Raw genomic sequence first — 27,830 nt, 5'->3', positions numbered from 1 at the left:
CGAGTCCTGGGAAACATCGCCTTCCCTCTAGACACCTGGCCCACCAACCCCAGAAACAGCACTGACGCCAGGAAGCAGGCAGCACTCCCATGCTGGGTGTCCCAGGGTGGGGAGGCCAGGCGTGCACAGGAGGAGCCTCAGTCACTATTTCTAGGAAGGGCTGAGGGGAGCAGGGACCTCGCCTCCTTGTCATTAGCTAGGAAAGGGGCCCTTCTTCCCTCAGGGCTGGGGGTGCTGGGAGGGCAGCTCAGGCACCAGGCAGGGCACAGCTCAGGTCCCAGCTCAGGCCCCAGGTCTCAGAGACCGATCTCAGGCCTTGGTGTGCACCCACCTTGATGGTGAGATGCCCTCAGCAAGTGGCCCTTGCCCTGTCCACCCCGTGGGTGTTCCTGAGGCCCCTGCACCTGAGGAGCATGCGTGTCCCCACCAACCAGCATGGCAGAGACTCCCCATGTCCCCTGTGCCTGGCACAAGACTGGGCCCTGGGGCAGGTGGGCAGCTCCTACCTGCGGCAAAGATGGCCAGAGATAGGTAGGCAATGGCCTCCTTGGTGTGAACTCTGCCGTCGGCCCCGCCTGGCCATGCCCGCAGGATGGCCAGGGCCCTGGCGTGGCAGTGGTCTTGAAGCAGCTGCCGGTCCTCGTGGCAGAAGACGTCCAGGGTGGGCTGGAGGCAGGTGGTGTCACCGGACTGGACCAGCTTCTTCACCAACTGCAAGGGTGCCACAGTCACTGCCCATGCCCTTGGGACCGATGCCCTGGAGCCCACCCTGTACTGACGCCCCTGGCGATTCCTCACCCCACCCTCTCTGCCCCAGGGTCCACCTGTGCCATCACCCTGATCCTCCCCTACTGCTGCCTCGCTGCCTCCACCAGCCCCTGGCTGTGTCCATGAGCCTGGGGGCTTCTGCCTGTCTGAGCACTAGGAGGTTGGCCGTGTGTTGTGGTGTGGCCGTTTGAGCCTTTGGGGGCAGTCTGTCTTCCCATAGGTGAGGGTCCCACAGCGGGCAGGGACTGTGTGTCCCCAGCTTGGTGCAGAGGAGTAGGCAGGGAGGGGAGCCACGAGCCCGCTCTGGGCTGCAGTCTGAGCTGCATCTGTCTGCTGATGGCATTGGTGGGCTGGGACTCTCAGGGTCCCCTAGGACTTCTCCATCCGATGGAGATGGGGAATCTGCCCCAGTGGGCGCTGGAGCAAGGTCCAAATGAGAAGCAGAGGAAGGGGCTTCTAGATCATGAAGGGTCAGCAGGCGCCAGGGAGTCCTTCAGACAACGCGGAGCAAAAGCCCAGCACGGCCAAGTAGGACCAGGTCCCCGGGCGAGGGGAGACCTCCACCCCACAACCTCCCCTCTCCGCCGCTCCATCCGAAGGAGGCCCAATGCTGCCCCCTGCTGGCTGCTGGTGGGCACACGGGTTCCCCAAGCTGAGCAAGAGGAGGCAGGTTCAGGGCATCCGAACCTGGGCAGGGCAAGGAGATCAGGACCCAAACCGGGCCCCAGGGGGAGGAAGACACGACAAGGCCCTCACCCCAGGCCCCAAGACCTGAATCCCACCAGAGCGTAACCTTTAGACCCTGGTTCAAACAGGAACCCGGGATAGCACCTGAGGTAGGGGAGGGTCTGCCTTTCCTGGGAGCAGGGAGTCTTGGAGGCAGGAGGCGACCCACCCCGAGGCAGGGTTGCATCCAAGCCTGGTTTATGTGAGAGACTTGGAGAGAAGCTCGGCCTGCAGTCGGTTCCTGGCCCTTCTGCTTCGTAACCACCGTGGAAGCAAGTATGACAAAGCAGCTATGCATGCAGGGAAACTGCCAGCCCCGGGGACCTGCCCCAGCCGATTTCCATGACAACCCGTGGGACCGGGACCCAGATAAGGAGACTGAGGGTCAGATAGGTGAGGGCCTGCAGCAGGTGCAGAGCTGGGGCTGAATGCAGTCGCCTGGTCCAAAGCCCAGACTGCGGGGTCCAGCGCCAGGGCCACGGGAGGCCTGTGCCCTTTTCCCAGCTGGGCCTGTTTCCATCTGCCCTCTGTCACCCCCCAAGCCTCCTCACCTGGTTGGCGTCATAGAAGAAGCCCCTCCTCAGCTGCAGCAGGGCCAGTCGCGCCAGCACGGGGGCTGCCTGGGGCCTCCGGGAGAGGGCCACCAGCAGGGCCTTGTGGGTCTCCTCCAGGCGGCCCAGGCGGTACAGGGCATCAGCCGCCAGGAGGCGAGAGGCCTCATCCTCCGAATCCAGCTCCATCAGCAGCGTGGCCAGCTGGTGCACGCCGCAGGCATCCCTGTGTGGAGATCAGCTCAGGGGGGCCTGCCCCTTTTGACAACCCCTCCACCTGCCCAGGTGATTGGGCAGTGGGGAAATCTCGTCTCCATGCACCTGGCCTGGGCAGCTCCCTCTGGAGGGACCCTCATGCCACACCATCTCCAGAAGCCAAAGGTACCATTCCCAGCACGCGGCCCTCATGCTCTCCCTCGCCCTTCCCCCACCCCGTGGGTGGTGGGATTGAGATGGTATAGACAGGCAGTGGCAGGGCTGACCCTGTGTGGACCCTGCCTCAGTTTCCTTTTCTGCAAAAACACAGATGAACAATTTGGCCTTGCTGGGCTCAGGGGTGTGCGTGTAGGCAGAACAAGAAAACACACGGCTGCATGTGGCATGTTCCTGTGTCCACGTGGGAATGTTACTGAGTGCTCACTGGGAAATGGGGCCAGAGCCTCAAATTTGACAATTCCCAGAGAACAAATATAAATGCCATCACATAATGAAAGTTTCTCACCACCAGCAAATCAAAGCCGTGCAAATTAAACACCCGGAAGGCAGAGGAACTCTGTGTGTTGTGTGTGTGTGTTATGTACGTGTTGTGTGTTGTGTGTGTGTGTTGTGTATGGTGTGTGTGTGGTGTGTTGTGTGTGTGTTACGTATGTGTTTGTGTGTTTCTTGTGTGTGTTGTGTGTGTGCCTTGGGGTGGAGGCTGACATCAAGGGTGCCCTCCAAGAACTGCCCCCACCCCCCGGACTCAGTGCCTTAACTCTGCTGAAACCCCTTCCTGCCACCTACCAGCAATAAACGAGGGAAGTCAAAGCAGCTAGGGATTCACCCACTGGGCTTTGGGCTGGCAAAGAATTTGCAAAATGAGCATCAAGGGTGAGTGGGGGATGGGCGGTGGCCAGATTGTGGTGGGAGGAGGGCAGCTCCTGAAGTCAAGGATCCTACAAGTGGCCGCGCTCCCTGACCCAGGAACTGCATGCCTATCTCCATCTTACGGAGAGAACATCCTGGAGACAGGACATTACCTACGAGGGATTACAGCTAAGAACAAAGGCCAGGCACGGTGGCTCACCTGGAATCCCAGCACTTTGGGAGGCCCAGGTGGGAGGATCACTTGAGGTCAGGAGTTCGAGACCAGCCTGGCCAACATGGTGAAACCCCATCCCACTAAAAATATAAAAATTAGCTGGGCGTGGTGATCCCAGCTACTTGGGACGCTGAGGCAGAAGAACGGCTTGAACCCAGGAGGCGGAGGTTGCAGCAAGCCAAGATCGCGCCATTGCACTCCAGCCTGGGCGGCAGAGTAAGACTCCATCTCAAAGAACAAAAAACAAAACGAAACAAAACCAACCAACCCCAGGACTGCTGGAAGGAGTAGCGGCAGGGGCGCAGGTCGGGGCGGTGCTGCCGGAAACACATTTAGCCACAGTGGGAATTGTCATGACCTACTGAGTAAGAAAATTAGCATATGAATCGCATGTCCAGCACAGACTGGGTTTGGTGAGCTATTTTATATGCACCAAACGAAAGGCCTGGAAGGAAATGTGAGCCGCGGCTTTTAATTTTCCCTTTCCATTTCGGGACTGCGGCCCTGACGATGGAAGCAGCGGAGCTAGACCTGCCTCGGGTGATTTGGGAGGTCACCCGCCACTGCCTCCGTTCATTCCTTTGTAAAATAGGAGGAAACACATCCCTCGCTACCTCGAAGGAGACCCACGAGAAGCAGCAGCCCCAGCGCGCCCGGGCGGGTCCTCACCCCTCCTGCGTGGTGGGGCCGCCCGTCTCCGCGGCCTCCCTCCGGTCCTGCGCTCTGGACTGCCGGGCGCGTGGCGATCGCTGCAGCATCCCACGGGCCTCCTCCCGCAGCACCGCCAGCAGCAGCCCCCGCTGGTTCCAGGGCACGTAGGCCTTGGCGGCCAGCAGCGCCTCCTCGGGCCGCAGCCTGCAGGCGGTGACATAGTCCAGCGTGCCCAGGAACGCGCTGCCCGCCAGCACCCGCAGCAGCCCCCGGCCGCACAGCGCGCGCACACAGCCCCCCGGGTGCGGCGCCCCCTGCTCCACTACCGTCTGGAAGTCCTCCAGGGCGCGCCGCGAGTCCCCGGCGTGCAGCGCGCAGAAGCCGCGCAGAGCCAGGAGAGGCGCACGGTCCCCGGCAGGGTCCTCAGGGCGCGCGGGCCGCAGCAGGCGCTCGCACATGGCCCGGGCGCCCGCCGCGTCCCCCGCCAGCAGCAGGCACTCGGCGAGGCGGGCTCCCAGCGCGGGTCGCGCCCCTGGAGGCGCCAGGCGAAGCAGGACGCGGAGCGCGCGGGTTACCGGGGGCAGCAGCTCGCGGCCCGCATCCTCGCGGAGCTCAGGATGGTGCCGCACGGCTTCCTGGAAGCGAGCGAAGCCCACGTCCGCGGCCTCCTGCGCCTGAGCCCGGACGCGCTCCTGGTCCTGGACAGAGAACACGGCCTGGAACTGCCTCCGCGCCCCAGAGGGGCTCTCGCGGAAGGCCTCCTGCAGGTTCCAAAACACGTCCTGGGCCCGGCCGTCCAGGAAGAAGGCCGAGGCCGCGCGGGTGACCAGCAGGGCGGCCCGGCGCTCACCTGCGGAGAGAAACAGAGGCGTGGGTCCTGCCTGGGGGGCCGACTCCCCGGGGGTGCCACCTGCAAGTCCCCACCAGGTCCAGGGCTTGGACTCAGGAGACTGTGAGTCCTCCTGCCCGGGGCATCTCCCTCCAGTCTCCAGGTGGCCCTGGGTATGGCACCGCCGGGACACCAGCTGGCAGGAGGCCCGAGGCCCATGAGTGACGGGGCAGGTTGAGAACCGTGCTGGGCAAGCGGCGAGGGGGCAGCCGCCCTGCCTGCCAGCGACACTGTGCTCTCAGGGTGGGTTCAGAGTCACTCCCACCGCTCAGTGCAAACCAAATTCAGTGACAACGCCTTTCCCTTGCCTGACATTTAAATAATGGGTTTTAGGATTGAGTTTCCTCCTCTGGGAATCACTGCCCCTCCACTCCCAGGGCAGAGCTGAGGCTCCAACTCTATGAGCTTTGCAGCGGCCATTTATTCCTGGGCGCCTTTGTTTCTTGCCTTCTTTGGGCCAAGTGGGGACCCAGCCCTTCCCTCTGTGAAGCAGAGCTCTTCCCTCAGGTCTAGGACCGGAGGTGCACGCCCTGCCGCTTACTGAGGGTGGACCTGGGCATTTACGGAGTCTCCTGCGTCTGTTCCCCGGTCTGCACTATAATGGGTTATAATGATCCACGCTCGCAGGGTGTGAGGATTAAACGGATCTACCTACATCCAGTGCCTGGAAGGGGCCTGGTGCACCGTGTGAGTCAGTGAGGTCAGGGGCAGCATCCCCACCCCCACTCCCCCAGCACCCTCCCCGCGCACCTGCCCCCCACCCCAGTGTGTCTGAGCAAACGTGAATGGGGCTTTCTGACTGGTAAGGGAAGTGTAGCCACCCCATCCCAAAAAAGGCCCCAGGCAGAGTGCACATGCCACTGAGAGAGGCGGGGAACACTCCGTGCTGGGCGGGCTTCAGGTCATGGCCCTTATTTTTACAGGTTATGAAGATGCTGCAGGGGAGGGACGTTCTCAGGGTCCATCCCAGACCTCTGAACCTCTGCTTCAGTGCTTTTTGCACTGACTCCTTCAGAATTTTCAAACAGCTTTTCCTTATAACCCCATTCAATAGCAACAACAGCAACAATCTGTTGCATTCAAACAGGACTCTGGAGAGGGCAAAATACCACATAGGGCGCACAAGCAAAGCCGCTGAGGTCACTGCCCTGCTGCCCTTGTGGTAAGCGCCGAGTCCAGCACAGAAGGTGTCTCGCGCCCTGAGACTAGCCACGCAAGCAGCCACAAGGTCACACTGTCTAGTTCTGGTGGCCAAAGTAAAAGACACTTTGAGCCTTTCCTGTCAGCTACTGACCCTTGAACACAACATTACCCCTGATTTTTGTGCTAGTTCATGGATCCGAGGGAGCTGCAGCCAGGGGAGAACCCTTGGGGCCTGGGGGTGATGGGGGGCTGTTATTTATGTTCCCACGTGAAAGGGTGGTCTCTCCTCTCTCCGAGATTCCAATTACACACACGAGACTTTGATATTGTCTGTAGGTCACCCAGCCTCTGTTCATTTTTCCTCTGTTCTTCATATGGAGTAATTTCTGTTCTGTCTTCAAGTTCACCGACCCTTCTGCTGTCTCTAATATTTTCATTTCAGTTATTGCACTGTTCAACTCTAGACTTGCCATATGCTTTTTTTTTTTTTTTTTTTTTTTTTTGAGACAGGGTCTTGCTCCATCACCCAGGCTGGAGTGCAGTGGTGTAAACACGGCTCACTGTAACCTTCACCTCCTGGGTTCAGCCTCCTGTGTAGTTGGGACTACAGGCATGCACCACCATACCCAGCTAACTTTTGGATGTTTTGTAGAGTTGGGGTCTCACTTTGTCACCCAGGGTGGTCTTGAACTCCTGGGCCCGGGTGATCCTCCCGCCTCAGCCTCCCAAAGTACTGGTATTACTTTTTATAAGGAACCACGCCCAGCCTGGTTCCTTTATATAATTTCCATTTATCTATGAAGATTCCACATCAGTTCCATCATTACGTCCACATTTTCCTGAAGTCAGTTTTTAGGGATTTCTTTTTCTCCTGACTGTAGCTCATATTTTATTTTCCTGTCTCTTTGCATGAATAGTAGTTTCTTCCCACACACCAGGCATGATGGACACTTTGTGGAGACTCTGGATTCAGTTACATTCCTCTAAAGAGAGCTGAGTTTTGTTTTAGTAGCAGTGAAATTGGCTGGGTTTAAACTCCAAATTCTATTGCTTTTTGGTGGACAGAGCTGAAGTCTCCATTTAGCTTATGCAGCTTCCAGTGCCTGTTCTTTCAGCCCAGCTAGCCTTTACCTCTGTATGTGCAGTTCTGTAGGCTGGAGATTTCAGTAGATTTAATACACAGATTTGGGGCTGCACCCCCTCTGTGGCTCCCTCCTTTTCAAGATTCTTCATCTAACTTTCCATCCATTTTTCTCAGCCCGGAACTGTCCTATGCTACCTCAAGCCAGGAGAACTTCAGCATCTGCTGAACAATGACTCATAGATTGAGGAGCCCCCTTAGGTGAAGAGCTGCAGGGTGCACATCTCACCTCACACAATACCATTGTTCAAGGGTCAACTACTAGTTTCTGCCTGCATGTGGTTACTAATCCATGCCTTCAAATAGTCACTTTTTATATTTTGTCCAGCTTTTATAATCGTTATCTGTGGGACATGTAGGCAAGCTATTCCACAGCGACTCGAAGCCAACTTGCAGCCAGATCTTCTATTGTTAGATAGACAATTTTTGACTGGCTGAGAGGAATGTAAATGCTATCACATTATTGTTTTAATTTCTATTTTCCTGATGACTAGTGAGGTTTACTTATTAATTTTTTTCCCCAATCTGGTGGGTGGAAAATGGTTTCTCATTGTTTTAATTTTGCATTTGTCTCATTACTATGATGCTGAATATTGTTCACATGTTTTATTAGCCATCTGTGTTTCCTCTTTTGGGGAATGCTTTTGCCAAGTCTTGTATTGAATTTTTTTTTCTTATTGATATGTAGGAGTTCTTCAAATACTCTGCATACTAATTTATTTGCTCATTGTATATTTTGCAAGCATTTTTCTCCTTTTGTGGATCGTCTTTTTATTTTCTATAGTTATGGGCAAAATAGAGGTTTTAAATTTTAGTTTAATCGGATGTATTAAATTTTTCTTTATTGATTCCCTGTTTTGTATCTTAAGAAGCCCACCTGTACATAGAAATCTTAATGACATTCTCAGATATTTTCTTTTAGAAACTGTAAAATGCAGCAGTTTCCACCTGGGATTCACTTTTTTGCAAGGTGAGAGGTAGGAAATCAGTACCCTCCATTGAATAATGCTCCTTTTCTTTCCCTATAGATTTGCAACACTCATCTGTCACCTGTTAAGTTTTAGATCGATGTGGGTCCACTTCTGAGCTCTCTAATTCATTTTATTGGTCTTTCTATCTATCCCTGAAGTCAATAAACTTCCATATTGATTAGTATAGCTTCGTATTAACTGGTAGAGCAAATCCTCCTACTGCCACCTCTTCTTTCTCCATCTTCTGCTTCTCCTTCTCCTCTTCTCCCCCTTCCCACCTTCCCACTCCCCTACCTCTCCCTTCCCCTCCTCCTCCTCCTTCTTCTTCTGTGGACAGTGAATATCTCTCCATTTATATAGATATTCTTTCTTTTCTGATACAATGTCTTGCTGTTGCCCAGGCTGGCATGCAGTGGTGTGATTATAGCTCACTGCAGCCTTCATCTCCCAAGCTTAAGAGATCCTCCCATGTCAGTCTGCTAAGTAGCTGGGATCACAGGTTTGCACCACTTGCCCGGATAAGTTTTTTTGTATTTTTAAAATTTTTTGTAGAGACCAGTTCCCACTATGTTGCCCAGGCTGGTGTCAGACTTCTGAGCTTAAGGGATCCTCCTGTTTCAGCCTCCAAAAGTGCTGGGATTACAGGAATGAGCCACTGAGGCATGGCTATAGGTATTCTTTATTATCTTTTAATAAAGTTTTATACTTTTTCCATAAAGTCATGTGACTCTTAGAACTTAATCATTTTCTGTCCCTGTGGTAAATGGTATATTTTAAAACCACAGAGCATCTATTTGTTGCTGGTATTTATAAATATAAATAATGTTTTGCATATTTTGTTAAATTTTGCTACTATGTCTAATACCTTTTTGTTGCTTCTTTTGGAATTTCTATATACATAGCTAATCATATTGCCTGGAATAATGATAACTTTGTGACTTCCTTTCTGGTCTTACATGTTCTGTCTTGTTTTCTTACCTTATTGCATTGGCTAGGATCTCTAGCACAATGATGAGTAACTGGGAGAGTGCACAGCCTCCTCATAATTGATTTTAAATGGAAGGCTTCTGAATTGTCACCATCGAGTATGATATTTATGGTGGGTTTAGGATAGATATTATCTTTTTCAATTAAGTAAGTTTTCTTCTGTTTCTTGATTGTTAAAATTCTGGGAATGTTAAATATTATAAAACAGTTTTTCTGAATCTACTGCAATGATAATATGTTCTTCTTTATTCCATTAATTATTAATGTAGTGAATTATCTAATTCTGGAAACATAAAATTTTAAATTCTATATTATAATATTTGACCAAATGTTGCCTAAAATGCATCAAAACTGATGTTTTGACCTAGTCAGCAGTTATTTCAGCTAACTATTGCTGCATAACCATCCACTGTAAAACTTAGTGGCTTAAAACAACAGTCAAGCCTGGGCAACATAGCGAGACCCCATCTCTACAAAAAAAAAAAAAATTAGCCAGTTGTGGTGGTATGTACCTATAGTCCCAGCTACTTGGGAGGCTGAGGCAGGAGGACTGCTTGAGCCTGGGAGATTGAGTGCAGTGAGCCATGATTGCACCACTGCACTTCAGCCTGGGAGACAGAGCGAGACCCTGTCTCAAAAAGGAAAATCCAACCATTTATATTTGCCCATAATTATTCCTCAGTTTGGGCTGGGCTAAGCTGGACAGTTCTTCTGTTGGTCTTACCAGGGGTCACTCAGGTGGCTGCAGCCATTTAGTGGCTTTACCGGACAAGAGAATCTAAGGTGGCCTCACTCATGTGTCCGGGGCCTTGGTGATGGATGTCAGCTGAGCCTCTGTCTGTGTGTTCTCTCACTGGTCATGATTCCAGCTTCCTTACATGGCCCTGGGAGCATTCCAAGGTGAAGGTGGAAGCTGTGGGGCCTCTGAGGCTTGGGCTCCAGAAGCACAAGCCATCAGTTCCACCATATTCTACTGGTCCCAGCAAGGCAAAGGCCATGTCAGATTCTGTGTGGAGAACAGACCCTGCGTCTTGCTGGGAGGAATGCAGGAATCACAGCTATGCTTTGTCACCTTTCCTAGCAGCTCTTAATGAAGAACCTTGAACAAGTCAAAAGTGGTCGTCCCAGTCCTTTGGGAAGACAAGCATGTAGGGAGCTATGGTACCTGGATGCTTACTTAGCAGCTACCTTGAGTGAAAGTGGTATTTATTCTGTATCTTGTCCTCATACATAGTGTGTCCCTGCATGTCTACTTACTAAAGAGGGCAAAGAAAGTTCCCAGATTATAGAAGGGTTTTGCTACAGTTTGAATGTTTGTCCCCTCCAAAACTCATGCTGAAACTTAACTGTCATTGTAATGGTATTGACAGGTCAGATCTTTGAAGATGATTAGGCCAGGAGGGCTCTGCTCTTCTGGGTGGGATTAATGCAAGTTCAGCCCCTTTCGCCTCTTTGCTCTTCTGTCTTGTGCCAAGTGAGGATGCAGCATTCAAGGCGCCATCTTGGAATCCGAATCCCCAAGCCTCTTGGGGCCTTGGTCTTGGGTTTCCAGCATCCAGAACTGGAGCTCATTCATTTCTACTCATTATGGATCACCCAGCCCATGGCATTCTGTCACAGCAGTACAAATGGAGCGACTGGTTTGTGCAATGTTTCCAAGGACTTTGGAAAGTAACCTCCAGATGGAAGGTCATTTGTTGCAGGAAACTACATTTGTAAAAAGTCTGTTATAGGAAAATTCATTTCTTCTCTTCTCATCATAAGCCATGCTTGTGCTGGTGGTGGTGACGTGGGGAGTCCCTTGACCTAAGTGACTTGGGTCTAATGGATGCACAATTCTTAGGGCAGGTGTTCCCTGTACATGCCAGAGCCATGGCAGACACAGATGAGCTTCTGGTGGCCTTCCTGGAGGAGCTGGGTCTTCCCTCACATTCCCCAAGGCTGCAACCCTTGGGGGGTTCTGGATTTCTGCAGGGAGCTTTAGTGTGACCCCCACCCACACCCTTAATTCGTGCCCTGCCCCTGCATGATCATTAAAGTGGAAGGCCCCCTCCCTCCTGGGGCCCCCTTGCTGTGGGCACGATCCCCACTCACCGGCCCCTGAGTGCTTGTGCTCTGGGCACCCAGGGTCCCCTCCTTCCTCAGAAGCTCAGAATTCGGTGTGACTTTGTTGATCATTTTCTGGTAATGCTCAACATATTTGAGCATATTTCCAGAAACAAATTTTCCCGCTCACTTTGCAGCTCTCTCTAACTGGTTCCTGCCCCACCCTCTCATTGGGGTCACCAAGAACCTTGGCACCACATGCCCAACGCATGCTCCTTGTCCTCTCCTTATGGACGTTGTGGCCACTCTCAGTGCTGTCCACCTGTCTTTATCTTGCAAACACCCTCCTCTTCTGGCCCTGATCCGTCACCCCACGGGCTCCGAATTTTCTTCCTTCTTCCTGCCTTCCTGGGCTGCTCCTCCCCGGAAGCACAGTATGGAGGGCGCTTAGGAGCACCCCAGGGGCCAAGTCCCAGCCGCCTCCACTCCGTGTGCCCTTGGCAGCCCCGTGTCACGTGGGGATGGTGGCTGCTCTGCAGGTTCCATGATTATGCATATCAAACCCATCAAATGGGGCCCACCCACAAGCTGTTCAGTAAATGGCAGCTAATACTGCCATCCTCACCTCCAGATGTCTGCTGGCCTGGGATGGGGGCTGGGGGCGTGGGGCACAAGGAAAGGGCAGGGCCTTGCAGGACACTCAAGCCAGGGAGGTCCTGTCTGCTCCAGGACGCCTCGTGGCCCCACTTCCTGCCTCTATCAGGAGCCTTGACTTTCAATCTCTTATTCGTGCTGACTCTAAATCTCCCTTTCAAACTGAGCTCCTCTCACCTCAGGGCTCACCTGTCCGGCTGCCTAATGACATGAGGCTTGATGGGCTCAAAGGACAGTGTGTAAAGCACTAAGTAGGTGACATTATTCTGAGGGTTTGCTATGCATGTTCACTGAATCCAAACAGCAGCCTTTGGGGTGGGGATGCAGCCTCGTCTCAGGCACTCGTGGATCCGAGGGTGGCAGGGTGCTGGCAGTAGGCTGGGCTGTGGCCCCTGGTGCTCCTCCAGAAGGAAGAGGCAGTGAAGGGACCAGGCAGGAGCAGTGTCTCAAACGGGGAATCTCTAAACCTCTGACACCCCTTTTCCCATCCGCGCTTCCCTCCGCAGTTCAATTGCTCAAGATGAACTCAGAAAACGTTCCTGACCCTCCTTCTCTGTGCCTGTCTCTCCACCATTAAATCTCCCCACAATCTCGTCACTTCTAACTCTCAGACACATGGTTTCTCTGCAACCCTTTCTCCCTGATCTGAATTCCATCATCTCTCTCCTAAACCATTGTCCAAGCCTCCCAGCCTCTCAGCTTCCCAGCCTCTCAGCCTCCAAGCCTCCAAGCCTCCAAACCTCCCAGCCTCCCAGCCTCCCAACCTCCCAGCCTTCCAGCAGGTCCTGTCCTTATTCTGGCTCCTCTGGCACATTCTGCACACAGCAGCCAGAGGAAAGTTTAAAAATGCAGATCAGACGCCGGGCACGGTGGTTCATGCCTGTAATTCCAGCACTTTGGGAGGCTGAGGCGGGTGGATCACCTGAGGTTAGGAATTCAAGACCAGCCTGGCCAACATGGTGAAACTCCGTCTCTACTAAAAATACAAAAATTAGCCATGCATGGTGGTGGGTGCCTGTAATCCCAGCTACACAAGAGGCTGAAGCAAGAGAATCTCTTGAACCCAGTGGGTGGAGGTTGCAGTGAGCCGAGATCGTGCCACTGCACTCCAGCCTGGGCAACAAGAATGAAACTCCGTCTCAAAAAAAAAAAAAAAAAAATGCAGCTCAGAGCACCTCACTCCACAGCTCAGCCTCACGCACTGAGGGTAACATCCAAGGGCCTTGGGAGGCCAGCAGGATCTAGCCCCACAACTGCCATCTTCAGTCTCCCATCCCTTTTCCTCTTCCCTCCAACAGTCGCCCCGGCCCCCTCAGTGGCAGGGGCAGCCCAAGCTCTTGCTCCCCTAAGGACTTGGCACATTCGCTTCTGCTGCCTGGAACCCTCAGTCTCAGCCTAAATGACCCCTCTCCTGAGAAGCTTTCCCTGATTACCGGCTGGAGCAGTACCTTGCCCGTCCCATTTCTTAAAGCATGCATTTTGTTTGTGTCTTTGGGTGCTCCAAAGGGGCAGGGCTTGACTTTCTTGTCACTGAGGCACCCCAGCCCCAGCACAGCCTCACCCCATCACGGCAGGACATAACCATGTGGGGAGGGAGTGGCGGGGGCAGCTTTCACGCTGGCTCTGCAGGGGCCATGCCATCCTCCTACCTTGGGGTCCGCTGCCGGTGGGATGGGCCTCGAGGGCCCGGCTGCATGCTGCCAGGCAGTCCTCATACCTGCCGCTGTGGAGCAGAGCTTCAGGTGACAGGGTGTCACTCCGGGTGCCCCTGGGGTCCAGAGCCGCCAGGAGTCGCTGGCCACCGGTCTCCTGCTGGCCGGCACTGTGCTCAGCCTTCGGGTGCCCCGAGAGGTAGTCCTGGAGGGCGCTGAGCAGCGTGGGGAGGTAGGGCTGCTGGTGGGTGCGAATGAAAGCTACAGTCCGGTCGGCGCTGGAGGCGAAGGCCTGGAGATAGGCGGCCACACCATCCGCTGCCTGCACCCCGGACAGGACCCAGGCCAGGGCGCGGGTCAGCTGCAGCTCCAGGACTTGCTGTGTGTGAGAGTCCAGCAGGGCACTGCAGCGTTGCACCACTTCCTCGTGGCGCCCGCGGGCCAGCAGACCTGCCAGCAGGTGCAGGATGGCGGCGGGGTGGTCCGGGCAGAGGGCGCCGAGGAAGGCAGAGGCCAGAGACCCTGTCAGGGAGACCACTGCCATGCCGTCCCAGTGGATGGCGGGGATCTGGCTGTCCCCGCGGCACCAGGACTCCAGGGTGGCCACCACCACCGTCCCTCGAGCCTGGGCCAGGGCAGTGCGCACGCTCTGCAGGGCCGAGGGGGCGTGGCAGCTAAATGCAGCCAGGTAGAAGGCGGTGGCCAGGGGCGGCTCCCCCAGCGCCAAGTGCTTCTCCCCCTCCCGGCAGAGGCAGGCCACGAGCTCCTGGGCCGACATCATGTCTGGGACCCCGACGGGCCCATGTCTGGTCCTCAGAGTACCTGGGGGTGGGGGAGTGTGGTGAGTGCACAGAGGGCGGCCAGTTCACCTGCCCTGTGGCCACCCGTGGGCAGCCTCAAGCCACCTCCACCCCTTCCCATTGACCCCAGGGTCAGTGCAGACCCCACTGGGTGAAAACTGGGGGGATCCTGGGCTGGTGGCATGGGGCCTACCAGGTGTCCCAGGCCGACTTCCAGCCCACTGTTCACCTCTGGGGCTTCAGCTTCCTCCTCTGCAGAATGGGACAGTGACCTCACCCAGCTCAGTTCCCTCTAAAAACATCTGACCCCTGAGTGCCCATGTCGGGAGGGTTACGGCGGCCTGAGGGGTCAGGGCCCAGCGATAGGACCCCCAGACCCACCCTCTGTCCCTCCCAACCCCCCTGAGCCCCTCAGTAAGGCACACCCCCCGTCAGTCCAGGCAGCCCTCTCAGTGGGACGTAGGACCACACCCTTGCCCACCCCCTCCCACCTGGGCCATTCGAGGGGGGCGCCAAGAGCACCTGCCAGGCCCTTGGGTCAGGGGAGCCACCCTAGACCATGGGTCGGGGGGTTCAGTTTTGAGGTTGAGGTTCCAGGGACAGCCCCTGGTACTCCCTTCTTCCTGGTCCCCAAGCTACTTGACCTGACGAACTAGCTCCGCACAGCCCTTTCTTCCCTCATCAAACAGGGAGCCCCCAGCATCCCCTCTCAGACACACACAGACACACTCACTCGCCTGCAGCTTGGAGGCTGAGCCGGCTGTGCCCTGGGGACCCAGATTCCCTCGTGGGTGGTGGGGGACGGAGGGATGTGGCCGGCTGGAGGGCCCAGGCCTGGGTGGGGCTCCTGTGACCGCCCCGTGTGGGTTGGGGAAGGCACAGCCCGCGGTTTCCCGGGAGAGCGTCAACACCCTTGGGTCTCCTGGCTGTCCCGCAGCGCCCCGCTGTGGCCAGAGACGATCAGGCTGAGGTCCCACCCGCACTGCCCCAGCCAGGCTCCAATGGGCTGCCTCAGAGCAGAGAACCCTGAGTTCACGGGGGTGTTGGGGGAGAAGGGGCCTGTGGGGTAGAGCCCCCCACGCCCGGGGCCAGCCTCCACCCTGCCTGCTCTGCCAGTGTGCCCCCAGCCTCCTCTCCCCATAGATGAGGAGGGCGCTTCCTGGAGGCAGGTGGGGGCCGCCTGCCCACCCAGTGCACTCAGGCTCTGGGTTTGTCCCCCAGAACTCCGCCTGGGCTGCTATGCGGGTCCCTCACCGCCCAGCCTCACTCCTTTTCTGGCAGGGCCCTGTCACCCGGTCCTGGGGCCCCTCCCCACAGGCTGTTCCCTGTGCCGGCAGCTGGGACTGGACCTTCCGTGCACAGCCAGCCCGTTTCCGTTGGCCTTCCTCCCTCTGAGAGGCCTAGGCAGCCCTGTCCCGCCTGCGCCAGCTGAGCCAGCTGTGCCCTGGGGAGGGCAGGGCACATTAGCCGAGGGCACACCCCTCCCCCATCACCGGGTTGAGGCCCAGAGGCAGTTCTGGGAGCCATGACCTGAGCCTACTGCCCAGGGACACCCTGATTGTTGCTGGGGAAGGGGTGGCAGCATAGGGACTATTTTAGGAAACATCACCCTCAGCCCGTGGCCACCCTCAGCCCGTGGCCACCCCCAGCCCGTGGCCACCCCCAGCCCATGCCGCAGGAGCAGAAAGACTGAGTGGGGTGGCTGGAGGCAGGCTCACACCCCTGAAGCTGAGACTGCAGCACCAGCAGCTGCCCTGGAGGGCAGGCATGAGTGGGGGGAATGGGGGTGGTGCGTCCCTGAGAGAGGTCCCTCCCAATTCAGGATGCCAAGGTGCCCAGACACCAGGCCAATGCTGGCTCCTCTGTGGGGCTCAGGGAAGCGGGTTTGGGGGTGCCCTTTGGGGGAGGGGGCCTTGGGAGTCGGGGTGTCATCCCTGATCCCCTCGATGGCTGGGTCTCCTGAGATGTGCCCCGCAGGCCCTTTGGGGAGGGTGTGGAGCCCCTGCAGCGTGGGCAGAGCAGTCAGGGTCAGTCTGTGGGTGCAGGGCAGGGGGGGTCAGCAGGGCTGGGGCTGCCTGGCCCAGTTCTTCAGCTCCATGACATTCACCAGGGCCCAAGGCTTGTGCGGGTAATGCAGTGGGGGCAGTTTATTAAGAGATTTCCCATTACTCAGTGTTGATTACTTTCATTTTAATTGCCCTAATTAGGTGAGAGCTGTAATGGAGTGGGGCTGTCACCAGGGCTGTAGAAGAGCCCAGGGCACAGAGGTGGCAGGTCTGCGTGACAGTTGCCATCACAGCAGCGCCGATAGGCCCCCTGCATCTCTGCCCTGTGCACGGTGCCCTGCCTGGGGCCCACAGGCACTGGCCAGATGAGCCTGGAAGTCTCAGAGGGTCCCGAGCTATGATCACAGCCCCTGCCTGAGAGCAGTGCGCCTGGATGCAGGTAACCCCAGGGCCGCCTCCATGCCAACTCCCACTCCGCACTCTTGTCTCTGATTCTCGCAGACAAAAGCGGGCAGCTGAGCCGGACAGGGAGGCCAAGGCCGGTGCCTGGTAGTTTCAGGGTCTCGTGTTCGGGTTTGTGCTGCTTTAGTTTGTGAGTCAAAAGGATTTCCAACATTTCCAACTCGAGGCTAGCCGGGGGCGGGGGACACTGCTCATTTGCTCTCTGCACACTTTCCCATTCAAGACCATTAACGCACTGACAGTGGAGGGAGCCGGCTCATCCGACGCTTCAGGGGGAAACAGGGTTTGAGGGTGACGGAAGCATTCAGCCCTGACTGGACTCACAACAACCACTTGTCCTTACAGACCCCTGCGAAGGGCCCAGGAGCTGCTTCCGACGCCCTGGGAGCCGCTCCTCCTGCTCTGAGCCTGCTTGGCTGCCCCCGTTTACATGGTCAGACCTGGCTGGGTGGAGAGAGGGGCAGGACTCCATGTCAGCCCCCAGCAAGGACCCCCTCACTCCCCGCACTCAGACTTGCAGAAATAAAAGGGCCTGGTTCCCACGCCGGGGCCGAGCAGGAGCACATGGTCCCCACCAGAGATGCCCTCAGGAGAGCCCACAGCTGGCAGGACCCGTCCCAGTCACATCGAAGGCCTGGGATAAAGACACCACCCTCTGGGAAGAGCTCTGAGCCCTGTCACCAGAATGTTCTTGAAGCCGGCAGTGAAAGCAGTTGACTTGGTGGGAGCCGGGGACAGCCTTGAGGCTGGCCTCATGTGCTCGTGGCTCACAGGGCCGTGCATGGGCTGCTGCAGCAGGCATGGCTGCAGGCGGGGCTCACTCTGCCCTTTCTGCAGGTGGCACAGAGCAGCGAGGTGCCTGCCCTGGGACCAGGCTCTCCAGCCCGTTTGGAGCTCCTTCTCTGCTCCCCCAGAGTGGACATGGCTGTGCCTATTGGGCAAGGGAATCTTTAGGAACCCTTCCCAGGGCCTCTTCAGAGCCTCCTCGAGAGGAATGGGCAGGAGGAATCCAGGGTGCACGTTGTCTTTATACAAACAGGCGCGCTTCCTTCACCCTAGTCAGTGGAACCCCCTGCCCTCCAGACACTTGAGTGCCCTCAAAGGACAGGCATGCAACTGGGAGGCGGGGCCTGGCCGTGAACTGCTGCTGCCGCCAAGCACCTGCCTGCAGGCCCCGCCGAGGCCCCACCAGCACCAGCAGCCCTGAGGCTGTTCCTCCCCAGCTGGGAGGGAGGTCTGCACCCTCCTGCCAATGGGGGCTGCCAGTGTGGCAACAATTTGGGGCCCTTGGTGACCTCGGGGTGGTGGGCGCGTGTCCTTGTCCCCTACCATCACAGCACAAAGGGAGGGATCCCCACAGCCTAGGCCTGGGGCCCAGGCCTGCACTGCCTTTGGCAGTGATGCTGCCTCCCTACAGCTTCCCCAGGGCCACAGCCTCCCCACCTGCCTGCCCCTCTTCCCCCGGCAGGTGCTCACCTGGGGAAGCAGATTACTGTGGGCTAAGCCAGCCCCAGTTAGAGAGAGGAAGCCTTAGCAACAGCTCGAGGCTGCGCCCCAAACCTCAAAAGGGTGGCCCTGGGCTCTCTCAGGGGTGCTCCGCCGCCCTCCTGACCCGGGAACAGGTGCAGCTCTGGCCATTTCTCTGGCCTCGGTGTCCACCCCACCCAAGGGGCGCCTCCATCCCATGTGTCCCTGAGTGCCTTCCCAGGGTATGTGAGCCCCTCAGAGCCCCGGCTGCCAAAGCTTAGGACACTCCCCCAAGACTCGGAGCACCTCAGCTCAGGGGAGCCCCTTGGGCCCTGGGGTTTACCTGGGGTATCGTTCAGGAGACCTGGGCAGCTTCACAGGACCAGGGTGGGGCCGGGGGGCCCAGCCATCACCAGATGAAATTTTCGCCTCTTGACCCTGAGCCACACAGGCAGGACCTGCAGGTGGACAGCCAAGCAGAGAAGCGCACAGCCCTCCCTAGTGGAGCCTGGGGTCCGCCAGGCCTCTCCACTCCACGCCCTCCCTCCCCCAGCTAAACTTCTCGCAGGCCTGGCAGCCGGCAGGCGGGGCAGGCGGGGCAGGCGGGGCAGGGCCCACCCCTGCCCCCGAGCTCCTCTTGTTCCCCGGGATCCTGTTCCATCCTTGATCAATAATGCAGTGGGGGGAGGAGCCCCCACCCCTCCCGGCCCCCACCCGCCAGCTGCTCCCGCTGTGTTGCGATCTCAGTTGCAGGGGTGGTTTCTGAGGGCCCCTTTGCATTCTGGGGGCTACTGTGGGTAAGGCCGAAGGTCAGATGCCTGTTTAGGGAGGAGCAGGTTTGCCATATTTGTGTCCTGGCACCACGGAGGTTCGGGGGTTCCCTTGGACCCACAGTTCAGCCATGGACTTCTTATTGCCTTTGGGGGACGCTGGGGGAGGAGGCTCTCGGGGGCTAGCACTCCAGGTGGGGAGGAGCTTTGCCGAGCCCCGTGTGACTGGTTTCTGAGGCCTGCAGGGGATACTCAACCCCGCAGCATCCTGCCTGGCCTGCAGGGAGTCTGACCACCCAGCCCCAGGAGACAGGGCAGGGCAAGGAAGGGGCCACAAGCCAGCGGCCCCTCCAAGACCTCGTCTGTCCTCACACCCACACTTGGCCCATCTGCAGGTCCCCAGCTTCCCGGCCAAGGCATATCCTGGGCGTGATGGCTTCTTATCTCCCACCACTGCGAGGCCGCCCCACCCAAGGCTGCCCACCGCGGTCCTGTCCGCTCTCACCCTCGGGATCTGTACCCTCATCTCCCAGTGCCTGGCCACTCAGCCCAGCCACGCCGGCCCCTTCCTGGGCTGGACCCCACCCTGTTCCCTACAGTCTGTTCTTGCCCCAGGGCCTTTGCACTGCCGGCTGTTACCCCCACAGCCGGCAGGTCTGGGCTCAATCCTTCTTCCTTCAACAGACCTTGGCCGACCTCCTCATCTCACGCAGCCCCACTGCTGCTCCTCCCTGCCCCCACCCCTTCGCCACCCAACACTGACATGTGCTCTTGTTTGTATTGGTGGTGTTTCCGCCTTGGTGTGTAGGTGAGCAGGGCAGGGACAGGGCCTGGCAGGTAGAAGAGAAGCAAAGGAAGGTGTGAAGGAAGGAAAGGGAGGGAGGACGTGCGGAGATGTCTTCTCCCACCTCTGTGTTACACTGGGCAGGGGAGAGCCCAGCTTCCCAGGGAGGAGGTCAGCCACGAGCCACAGGTCTCCCTGGACTTAGCCGGGCAGGGCAGGGTTCTGTTCCTGTCAAACTGAGAATTTTGAGAAGCTCCTCGGCCCGGTGCTGCTCCACGTCCCCCTTTGTCTTTTCCTTTCCCTGAAACTTCCCAACCAACGGGCACTGGGGAGAGATTGATGAACGTGGTGCGGGAGCTGGGAGCCAGGTTGTGTACACAGCCTGTATGGGTTTGAACTAACGAAGTTTATTAACCAGGCAACCCAGAATCATTAATCATGCAGAAAAATAACACAGCAAAATGACTTTTCAAAATGCCATTGGTATAATTATCGTCTTGCCCGTTACACTAAATGCCGCCATTTATATCTGTGATACTTAAGTATGCAAACAGTAATTAACGTGGTAATGAACCGGGGGCCCCAGAGCCTCCCCTCCCTGAGCTAATTTGCATGTTAATTATCATTAGCGACCAGGGAAACAAGTTATAAACAGCCTAATTAGCAGCCAGATCATTTTTACAAGAGATCGCGCGCACTTTGACACGTGAACCAGTGTGAGATTAATGAAGTCAGGCGAGGCCGCCCCTCCTGCGGGGTGGGGGTGGGGTGGCCTCAGTGCGGTGGCCTGGGTGGCCTCAGGCGGCCCCTGAATGGCGGGGGCTTGGGCTTCCCTCTTCTCCTCGCGGCTTGGGCTGGATGAGACCAGGAAAGGGGGGGCCCTGGTAAAGGGAAATTATCCGGACCCTTCGTAAGGAAGACTTCATTCAAGACTGTTGCGGAAGAGAGACAGGGTTCGACCCTGGATGCCAGGACAAGTCGGGGTTCACAGCCCAGGAGCAGGGTAGGGGCTTGGTGGATGGGAGATTACAAAGCGGGGACCCTAGGGCAGAGGGATTCTTGCAAACCCACTTCATCGATTCTTGCTCAAGGCGGAGTGATCCCATATCCAGGGCGGGGATTGGCTCGAAACTGCCTTAGCCTGATTCTTGCAACAGCTGGACCCCACAGGCTGAAGCAGGGCCCAGGTGACGCTGAGCTGAGAAGAGCACTCAGCAGCCCATCCGGACTTTCCCATCCCAAAGTCCAGGTCCTCTGCTTTTGTGCCTGGCCCCTCTCCCGGACCCTGAGCCTCTCGACCAACTAGGGGCTTTGCTCCTCCCAAGAGACACCATTTAACCAACCAGACGTGTGTGCCCCACCCTCCCCCACCTGCAGAACAGCCCTGTGGGGGTGAGGTTATCACCCTGTTTCAGCAAGCAGGAAGCCCAGGCACAGAGAGACGGGAACCTGCCCCAGGCCTGCAGTCCCAGCAGCTGGTGAGCACCAGGCCCTGACGCCGCAGCCTCGCTGCTGCCCCTGGACACGCCGGGCAGTTCCTGCTCCACGGTCTTTTCATCACAAAGAGCCCTGCGCATGCTGGCGTCCACACTGACTGCGCCATTCAGCCTCCATCCCGTCCTTCTTTCCCATGGTATTCTTGCTCAGGCGCTTGCCTAGTGTCGGCGTTTTCCTGTCTGTGTCCCTGGCAAGAGTGCCGGCTTGCGGGGGCAGGACACCTCCCATTGATGCCACGCTCCCCAGTGCCTAGATCAGCTCGACCTGCAGCAGGCTTCCCAGCACTGTGGAGGGGGACTCGTCTGGCCGTGAATCACTCCAGAGTGGGGGCTGAAAATGTTTTTTGGAAAGGGTTCCGATAGCAAAGTTTACATTCCACTCAACCGTGGCAGCACAAAAGCAGCCGTGGACAGCATGCAGACACACGGGCCAGCCCTGCGCCCGCAGCATCCGACGTTGGCATCCTCAAACCAGATACCTGGCCGGCTACCTGCCGCCTCAGACACCCACCACGCTCCATTTCAGACCCTCTGGGCCTCGCTGGCCTCCTCTCCGTTTGATGTGGGCTCTGAGTGATTTCAGACAGGCACCACCCAACACAGTAGGGCTGACTCTTGCCTCCTGCCCGGGTTCCTGAGGACGCAGCCACAGGGCCGTGCCCAGAGCCTGCAGCGCAGTCAACACCCGGGGGCCTGGAGGAGCGGGGAGTGTGAGCGCCTCTCCTTTTCTGCTGCACAAAAGAAGGCCCTGGGCGCAGGTTGCTGCGTGGGGTCCCCCGGGCCAGGTGCGGGGGACACCTAGGGACTTGTCTTCCTCGGGGCCACCTCCTATGGCTTCCCTCTCCTATTGGTACCACCGGTCCGGGGATTGTTCTTCCTGTTAGGATAATGGCCCCAAGGCCCCCCCTCAACCCCCATTAGGCTGTGCTTTCTGGGGAGCCCAGGTCAAGGTGGTCTTGGAAAGCAGACCCTTAGCGTGGGATTTTGGAGCTGGGTCACTCACTGGCCTGAGGGCCACAGGGCCCTGGTGCTGGTGGGAAGGGGGGGCGGTGAGGACCCTGCCAGGCAGCCTTATGGTGCCCTGGCCTCACTGGGCCACGGTGACAGGAGGAGCTTGGTGGGGATGCAAGGAGGAAGGTCTGGGGCTGTGGAGGAGCTGGGGCTGCCGGCCTCGCAGGTGTGGTTGGGGTGGGCGGGGCTGCTGTGGGCCTGGCTCCAGGGCTCTGTGCAGGTGGCAGCTGGCGCCGCGTGTCGCCACCCACACAGGAAAGGCGAGCTTGGCGGCAGAGGCCGTGTCCGCACTATCATGGGAGCTGCAGCTCTTCCCTTAGTTCCCTGCACCCACTTATTGAGGGGGGGCTGGTCCTCCTGGGAAAGGACCTGGCAGTGTCCCTGGGCATGGGACATATGCCTTGCAGCAGAATTAGGGGACACGGGGCGGTGCCCCGCCCTCCCTGCACTAGAACCAGCAGCAGCAAACAGCGCCCAGCTCGGCCACTGACCATGTCCTGCTTGGGTTCCCAGGGCTGGACCTGGCCAGCTCAGCCTGGACTCAGGTGCCTGTGGCCGGCTGCTCATGCCTTCCCATCCTGGGGCAACCTGGGGAGTGACAGTGCAGCCCCGGCTGAGACTGCCACCATCCCTGCCCTCGGGTCTCCCATGGGGAAGCAGAAACACACCTGATGGCCCTGGGGGTGGGCAAGCACCAGCAACTGGCACAGGCCACTCCTGGCACAGGGGGAGGCGGCCTTATTAAGAGTGAGGACACAAACCCAGAGAAGGGAGGGGACATGGGGCAAAGCCACCTGCCCTGTGCCTCAAGGGACCTGTGGCCTTGGCCTGGGAAGTGCCACATGGGAAGGGAGTGTGGGCCTGCTGAGCACAGTCATGTGTGGGCCTGGCCCAAGGCTCCGCCGGCAGGTAGGGTGGGGTGGTTCTCGCCCTCTTGGGCCTAGGGCCTCACCCTGAGAGGCCTCGAGTGATGTAGTTGCCCGGCCCCATGGCAAGTGAGTCCGATTCCTTAGATCCGGCCTGGATCTGCCTGAGCGAGAGCCTCCTGGAAGTCCAGAGCAGCACGTGGAGGATTCGCTCTGAGAAGCGTGTGGACTCCCTGGCGAGGCCGTGGCCCCAGCTGAGCAGATGGCCTGGGTTCCACCACCTTCACCTCCCACTGCTCCTTGGTCACAGAAGGCCCAGCAGGCCACAGTGCAGCATTACGGGACATACTGTGTCCTTCCTGGCACCAGCCTCTGCCTGGTCAGTTTCCTTTTCTAGAACCTTCTTCCTGGTTCCCTGGACTCTGCTCAGACACTTGGCCCTCCCAGGACCCCCTGAGCCCTCCTGAGCCCTGGCCCCTGCTCCATGTGCCCCTTGGTCTGGCAGCCTGCAGCCCCCGCCCTCCCCTAGCCGTGCCCATGCAGTTCCAGGCCTGAGACCAGCTGAGGGGGTGCACGTGCCCCTGGACTGAACGCTGCTACTGTAACTTCATCAGCACCCTCGAGGCGAGGACCACGTGTCCAGTCCCTGCTGTGCACACGACTGAGGGTTGTCGGTTCCCCGAGCTCAGCTGAACTCCCTCCTGCCAGCTGCAGGGACTTGCTAGCCGTCCCCATCGCCCCCTGACTGAGGAACAGTCCTCCTGGGGAAGCCGCACTCTTCTCCATCACTCTCGGTGCCCCTGCTAGCTCGGCCAGGCTTCTTGTGGTGAGGACAGCAGCGGGACCGGGGACCCCAAAGCCCTCTCAGCATGGGATGAGCTGCAGGCGTTGCTAGGTGTGAACATCAGAGTCACCCAGTGCCACCCTCCCAGCGCCAGGGTCACCCTCTCCCTGCGCCCCTGTGCAGGGCCTGGGGACCTGCCCCTCATTCCCTCACACCAGGGACTGCTGGGGACTGGGTGGGGTCTGCACAATTCCTGGAGGTGCCACTGTGGTGGGGGACCCTGGGGAGACAACGGCTGCACAGCAGTGTGTTTAGGACACGGCACATTTGCTGACCACTTCCTTGGTGTTGGGCCCTGGACTCAGCACTGCACAGGTCCTTCCTGTTCCTCCCAGCAACCCCGTGGGGCTTGACTGGACATGGGGGCCTGGCTTATGCTCTGAGAGGAGGCAGAGTAAGACTCTCCCTGTGAGGAAATCACGGGGACTCAGGGATGCTGTCCAGACGTCTGGACCCTCAGCTCCCTCTTTCCTCCCACTCATGGGATTCCCTGGGGCCCAGGTCAGGATACCAGGCCGCCACCTCTGGGCAGCCACCTCCAGGCAGCCCTCCTGGACTGCCCAGGCCCTAGCTCCGAATCTGCAGCACCTCAGTCTTCTTCTCTCCGTTGAACATTTCACCCTTTTCCTACTGCGAGCAGAGTGACCCCTGTCCTGTAAGGATGTGGCCTCGATTGGCCCAGTGGGCCATGAATTCCTCGGGCCCAAGAGCTGCATTCTCCCTGCCTTCCTTAGCACCCAGCCCAGTGGGCTCTGCAGGGCAGAATGACCTGGTTTGTTGGTTCTAGGCAGGCAGGGTGGGGGTGGGCCCCAGGGGTCACAGGCCAGTGGGGAACAGCCATGGGGGCAGCTCTGGCTGAGCGTCGCTGGCCCTGCAGGGCATTAAGGTCTCTGTCACAGGGGCCTCCAGGCCAGCCCCAGCAGCTAGCACGGGGCCGACTCCAGCTCTAAGGCCAAGGAAGAGAGAGGAGGAGCCCCCTGAGAGCGGCACAGGGGATCCCCGGGGGCTGAAGCCATAGTGGGGCGTGAGGTGTGTGGAGGGGTGTGAGGTGTGTGGAGGGGTGTGAGGTGTGTAGAGGGGCGTGAGGTGTGTAGTGGGGCGTGAGGTGTGTGGAGGGGTGTGAGGTGTGTAGTGGGGCGTGAGGTGTGTGGAGGGGTGTGAGGTGTGTAGTGGGGTGTGAGGTGTGTGGAGGGGTGTGAGGTGTGTGGAGGGCCATCCACAGAGGGGCCTGTGTGGTGGCAGTTTCAGGCTCGGGCTGAAATAGGAACTGAGAAGAGACAGGTTTGGCTGTGTGGCTGCTGAAGGCAGCCTGGCCGGCAGTGCCTTGGGGACAGGGCGGAGCGGGGGCTTCGGTCTCCTGCGATTGCCTTGTGGGCCTGGGGGCTTTGCTGTGGCTCCACAGCCCTGGGGAAGCTGTCGTCCCTGGGGAGGGCCGGTCCATTTGCTGTGCCTGAATGACCTTCTGGTCTGAGGCGTGTGCAGGCGCCTGCCTGGGCAGCTTTCATTGTTGATGACCACGTTATTTTCCTGATTATTAGATGTGGGGAGGCCTTGGGGGATGTTCTTGGTGGTAGAAGGGAAAACCCCCTTCTTGGCTGTCAGGAGAGAACCCCAGGGTGTAAAGTTCTAGGAAGTGAAGTGAGAAAAATATTTTAGGTTTCAGATGAAAAAAAAAAAAAGCAGCTTTTTTGATTATTTTAAAATAGTTTAAATATATTTAAAAATAATGGCCGGGCACAGTGGCTCATGCCTGTAATCTCAGCATTTTGGGAGGCCAAGGCAGGAGGATAGCTTGAGGTCAGAAGGTGGAGACCAGCCTGGGCAACATAGGCAGCCTCCATTTCTACAAAGAAAAGAAAACCCTCCTGTTTCCCCCAGCCTTGGTGCCCATGTGTGCCCAGGGTATGTGGATGGCAAGTATCTGCCAGCTGCTGCTGCTGTGACAAACATCTCCATTTCTCAGCGGTTCCCAGCTGCTCACCGGGCGGCTGCTGCATGCGGCTCTGCTGGCTCAGCTCAGCTCAGCTGATTTGGCCCCACTGGCCTTTGCATTCCAGGCTGCAGGCTGCAGGAGAATCTGTCTGGGCTGTGATATGTTCGTATGGAGGTGTGGGAGGCAGCATCATGGCCCCCCCAAAATGTCCACACCCTAGTCCCCGGAATCTGTGGATGTGTGACCTCCTGTGGCTGAAGGGGCTTTGCAGGGTGAGTAGAGATGCTGAGATGGAGAGGGCCCTGGCACCTGAATATTCACAAGGGGTGGCAGGAGCGTGGGAGCCAAAGAGCAGAGTGACAGTGAGGGTGGAGGCTGGGGTCAGCTGTGCTGCCAACTGCGACAGTGGAGGAAGGAGCCGTGAGTCAGGGATTCCACAGCATCTAGAGGCTGAGAAGGTGAGAAACGGATTCTTCTGTGGAGCCTCTAGGAGGAAGGCAGCCCTGCTCACACCTTGATTTTAGCCCAGTGGGACCCATTGGAGGTGTCTGACCTCCAGAACGGTAGTAAATTTCTGTTGTTTTTGTTGTAGCTTTGATAGGAAACTAACAGAAGGGGGAAGGAGCAAGAGGGGTTCGGCCAACCCCTGCAAGTGCATTTTCCGTGGATCTGACAGGGCCGCACCTCACCTGTGCCCACGTTCCATGAGTCAAGATGTGTCACATGGCCAGGCACAAAGCCAATGGCACCAGGAACACACCCTCCTCCAGGGAGGCGGCAGGGGAACCAGTGATGGTGAGAGGTGAGAGCGTGCTGGCAGCCCTCGCTCACTCTCGGAGCCTCCTCGGCCTTGGCGCCCACTCTGGCCACGCTTGAGGAGCCCTTCAGCCTGCTGCTGCACTGTGGGAGCCCCTCTCTGGGTTGGCCGAGGCCAGAGCCAGCTCTCTCTGCTTGCAGGGAGGTGTGGAGGGAGAGGCACGGGCGGCAACAGGGGCTGCACGTGGTGCTCACAGGCCAGCGTGAGTTCCGGGTGGGCGTGGGCTTGGTGGGCCCTGCACTCGGAGCGGTCGGTCAGCCGGCACCACTGGCCCTGGGCAGTGAGGGGCTTAGCACGCCAGCCAGCAGCTGCAGAGGGTGCACCAGGTCCCCCAGCACTGCCGGCCTGCCTGCGCCACACTCGAATTCTCACCAGGCCTCAGCTGCCTCCCTGCGGGGCAGGGCTCGGGACCTGCAGCCTGCCATGCCCGAGCCTCCCTCCCACTGTGGGCTCCTGTGGGGCCCGAGCCTCCCAGACAGGCGCCGCCCTCTGCTCCGCCGTGCCCAGTCCCATCGACCGCCCAAGGGCTGAGGGGTGTGGGTGCGTGGCGCGGGACTGGCGGGCTGCCCTCCTGGCCCCAGAGGTGGATCCACTAGGTAAAGCCAGCTGGGCTCCTGATTTGGGTGGGGACTTGGAGAACTTTTAGGTCTAGCTAGAGGATTGTAAATACACCAATTAGCACTCTGTGTCTAGCTAAATGTTTGTAAACACACCAATCAGTGCTCTGTGTCTAGCTAATCTGGTGGGGACTTGGAAAACTTTTATATCTAGCTGGAGGATTGTAAATGCACCAATCAGCACTCTGTGTCTAGCTCAAGGTTTGTAAATGCACCAATCAGCACCCTGTCAAAATGGACCAATCAACTCTCTGTAAAATGGACCAATCAGCAGGATGTGGGTGGGGTCAGATAAAGGAATAAAAGCAGGCTGCTGGAGCCAGCAGCGGCAACCTGCTCAGGTCCCTTTCCATGCTGTAGAAGCTTTGTTCTTTTGCTGTTTGTAGTAAATCTTGTTGCTGCTCACTGTTTGGGTCCGCACTGCTTTTATGAGCTGTAACACTCACCACAAAGGTCTGCAGCTTCACTTCCGAGGCCA

The 27,830-nt window shown here is 58.0% G+C and overlaps 1 protein-coding gene across 1 annotated transcript in view; it reads right to left on the bottom strand.

Annotated features, from left to right (window-relative positions):
• The window catches only part of TTC34 (tetratricopeptide repeat domain 34), a 36,729-nt gene extending 22,469 nt beyond the window's left edge, over positions 1-14,260 (bottom strand). The window contains exons 1-4 of the mRNA XM_054557146.2: positions 13,477-14,260; positions 4,015-4,846; positions 2,046-2,271; positions 507-711 (exon numbers count right to left, since the gene is read on the bottom strand). Coding sequence (XP_054413121.1) covers positions 507-711; positions 2,046-2,271; positions 4,015-4,846; positions 13,477-14,260 — 2,047 coding nt within the window. The remainder of the gene's footprint in view (positions 1-506; positions 712-2,045; positions 2,272-4,014; positions 4,847-13,476) is intronic.
• Between the last annotated feature and the right edge of the window lie 13,570 nt (positions 14,261-27,830).

The sequence above is a fragment of the Pongo abelii genome, chromosome 1 (assembly GCF_028885655.2).
Source record: "Pongo abelii isolate AG06213 chromosome 1, NHGRI_mPonAbe1-v2.0_pri, whole genome shotgun sequence".
NCBI classification, from domain to species: Eukaryota; Metazoa; Chordata; class Mammalia; order Primates; family Hominidae; genus Pongo; species Pongo abelii.
Note: the sequence above shows the minus strand (reverse complement) of the source record. Positions and strands in the feature narration are given on the sequence as shown.